Genomic DNA, 2,938 nt, shown 5'->3' with positions numbered 1-2,938 from the left:
ATATGAAAATATCCTTTTAATCAAAGGGATGAAATTATACGAGCTTATATCAAGATGGGGTCATATCAACATATTAAGGATGAGTACCCGCCGACCAAATTTGGAAATCAAAATTGACGGTTCCAAAGTCATTGGTTTAAGAAATTTACTTGGTTAGAATACTCTCATTTGAAAGATGCTGCTTATTGTTTCCCATGTTTCTTATTTTAACATAAGCAACCCCAAAAACCTACATTTACAATAGATGAATTTAAATATTGAAAACGAGTTAATGATGAGGATAGATGCTCTTTTGTTATGCATATAGGATATAATATTTCACCACATAATAGGGTAGTTGAATATCTTGATAATCTAATGAATATCCTTGTCATATTGACAAAGTACTAAATGCATAGTCTTCAGATGAAAAACAAAATAATAGATTACGGCTTACAACAACTATTGAAAGCACTCGGTGACTCACTTTGCAAGCGTGTGCATTGAGAGGGCATGACGAGTTTCCATCTTCTAATAATCGTGGAAATTTTATTGAAAAAAAGCGGAACATAGAAAGTTAAATCTGAGATGCAAGTTGGAGTCAGCCCCAGGTAATTTTTCATCCTGGCTCCGCCCCTATATATATATATATATATATATATATATATATATATATAAATAAAATATGAATATATTATAAAAAAAGAGAATGACTTAACACAATATGATTAACGAAAAAAATAATAATTTTTTTTACTCTCTATTTTTATATTTTTTCTTATTTTCATTGATAAATATTAAAATCACCTTAAAAACCAAAAGTCAATAAGTTAAAGGGTTAAATTTTAAAATATAATCATAAATATGATAAATAGTAATAAAATTTTAAAATAAACAGACAAATAAATTTAAATTGTTAAACATGTAACATGTTAATGTTCAGATGAAAACAAATATATGTATATTATATATATAGTTTAATTTTCTTTCTATAAACTAGAAAATCGATTTATTTAAGTAATACATATTTTTAAATTTTAAATATAACAGACAAATAAATTTAAAAAAGATAAAATATTTAATATTTTTGGTTTTCAAATTTAAAAATTACATTAAAAATATAAATATATTATAGAATATATATATGTATTTCAATTTATTATTTAGGAACTAATAATATGATAATGAAATTTAAAATAAAAATAAATAAAAACATGTTTATCCATTTGAATTTGATATTTATATATTTTCTAGTTATTAATTAAAATATTAATTTTTCTTGTAAAGAAACAAGTGGTTAAAGAGGAATTAAAAAGACAAAAAAAACGGACACGTAAAATTACACGTATGGAAGATAGAAGAGAGAGAAAGCAAAATGTCGCGACGTCCGTGATGGCCGAAGTATTCGTATCCGTACCCCACGCGCCTGCGCCCCCTTATCGTGATTCATACTCTCTTTCCTTTCTCTCTCTCTCTACCTTTTTCTCTCTCCTCACATTTCTTTCTCTCTCTAAATCCTTCCCACTATATAATCCCTTTCCACCTCCCCACCACCTCTAACCGCTTTTACCCTCTCTTGTCCAAACAAAACTTGACAATTTATTTTTAACCATTTTTCTGTAATGGAAGAGCCGAGTCACAATAAACGAGTCCGCGACGAAGACTCGGACGAGTTGTACTTAAACTCGCCTGAGGTCAAGCGGCTCCGGGAGGATCTTCTCGACGATTCTGATCCTTCTTTTACCACTCCCGAGGATCTGGATTCATTTATGAAGAGTTTTCAGGAAGAGATATCCGCATTTCCGCCGTCTCCGGCGTCGTCACCGGCGCCGAATCAGTTTGTAGAATCCGGTGATTCGATGCCGGATCTAGGCTACCTTCTTGAAGCTTCAGATGATGAACTGGGTTTGCCTCCGTCAACCACGCCGGTGAGTGAGGTTGCTAGCAACGAGGAGATTGATAGAACCGAGTTCGGTGAGTTATGGAGGTTTGATGACCAGATTCCGAGTTATGACTCGTTCGAGTTCGGGATTTATGGTTGTCAGGATAATAATTTCAACGACGGCGAGTTTGTTGCGTTGGACGGATTGTTTGATTATTCCGATTTTGGTGCCGGAACTTTACCGGCGCAGTAGTCCGGTGCCGGAATGAATAGGGAGGCTATTTCTGTAGAGAGTTCTTTAATTTTTATTATTATTAAATATGAAATGAAAAAAATTAGAGATAACAGATAAATTGAATTTAGTTGAGGAGATGTTTGAATCCCCAATTTTTCTTTCTCTTTTTTCTTGTTTTTGAGATGACAATGAAGGATCAAATCAAACATTTTTTTAGTTCTAAAGGGAAATGGAGCAAAAGTTAATTAAATTATTTTATTCAAAAAAATAGTTGTTCAGATCTATAACATGGATGTGTTTTCTAAATGTGTGATAAATTAATTTCAAATTATTTGTATATAATTATGAAAATATTTAAATATGTTTATTTTATGTATTATAATTAAGGGATAAGTAACAATCAAACCAAAAAGCTGTTGAGAAATATATATTAATTATAAAATTTTCTAATAATTCCTTTTAAATATATTTTTTATTTATTTCAAAACTAGTATAAATTAATTATATTTGTTTTTCAAAGAAATTTTAAGTATAATTATATAACTTTTTTTTAGTAATAATATTTATGTGAATAAATCAAATCGAACCTAACAATAAATCAATCCGATTTAACAATTAATTTATTTGTGTACTTCGGTGTTCATAATTATAATTGATTAAGTAAGGTCATGGGTAAAATGTAAATGATTTTGATTATACATATAAACTTCCTAGTCAAAAACTTATTTACAAAATATTTATCAACAATCAAAAATATAAATATAATTTAACAATTATAAATAAATTTGAATGTGTGAATTTGACATTGATTAACACAAACATATCATTCATGTTATACTTTT

The 2,938-nt window shown here is 29.0% G+C and overlaps 1 protein-coding gene across 1 annotated transcript; it reads left to right on the top strand.

Moving 5' to 3' along the window:
* Nucleotides 1–1,528: 1,528 nt before the first annotated feature.
* Nucleotides 1,529–2,248, top strand: LOC124945870. The gene has a single exon (XM_047486386.1). The coding sequence runs from the start codon at nucleotides 1,602–1,604 to the stop codon at nucleotides 2,112–2,114; it is 513 nt and encodes a 170-aa protein (XP_047342342.1). The 5' UTR covers nucleotides 1,529–1,601; the 3' UTR covers nucleotides 2,115–2,248.
* The last annotated feature ends 690 nt before the right edge of the window (nucleotides 2,249–2,938 follow it).

Source organism: Impatiens glandulifera, chromosome 7 (assembly GCF_907164915.1).
Source record: "Impatiens glandulifera chromosome 7, dImpGla2.1, whole genome shotgun sequence".
In the NCBI taxonomy this organism is placed as follows: domain Eukaryota; kingdom Viridiplantae; phylum Streptophyta; class Magnoliopsida; order Ericales; family Balsaminaceae; genus Impatiens; species Impatiens glandulifera.
The sequence above is the reverse complement of the archived record's forward strand: the minus strand, read 5'-3'. Positions and strand labels throughout refer to the sequence as shown.

Excerpts from the sequence above, each read along its gene's own strand:
- LOC124945870 (XM_047486386.1), top strand. The coding sequence starts at position 1,602 with ATGGAAGAGCCGAGTCACAATAAACGAGTCCGCGACGAAGACTCGGAC.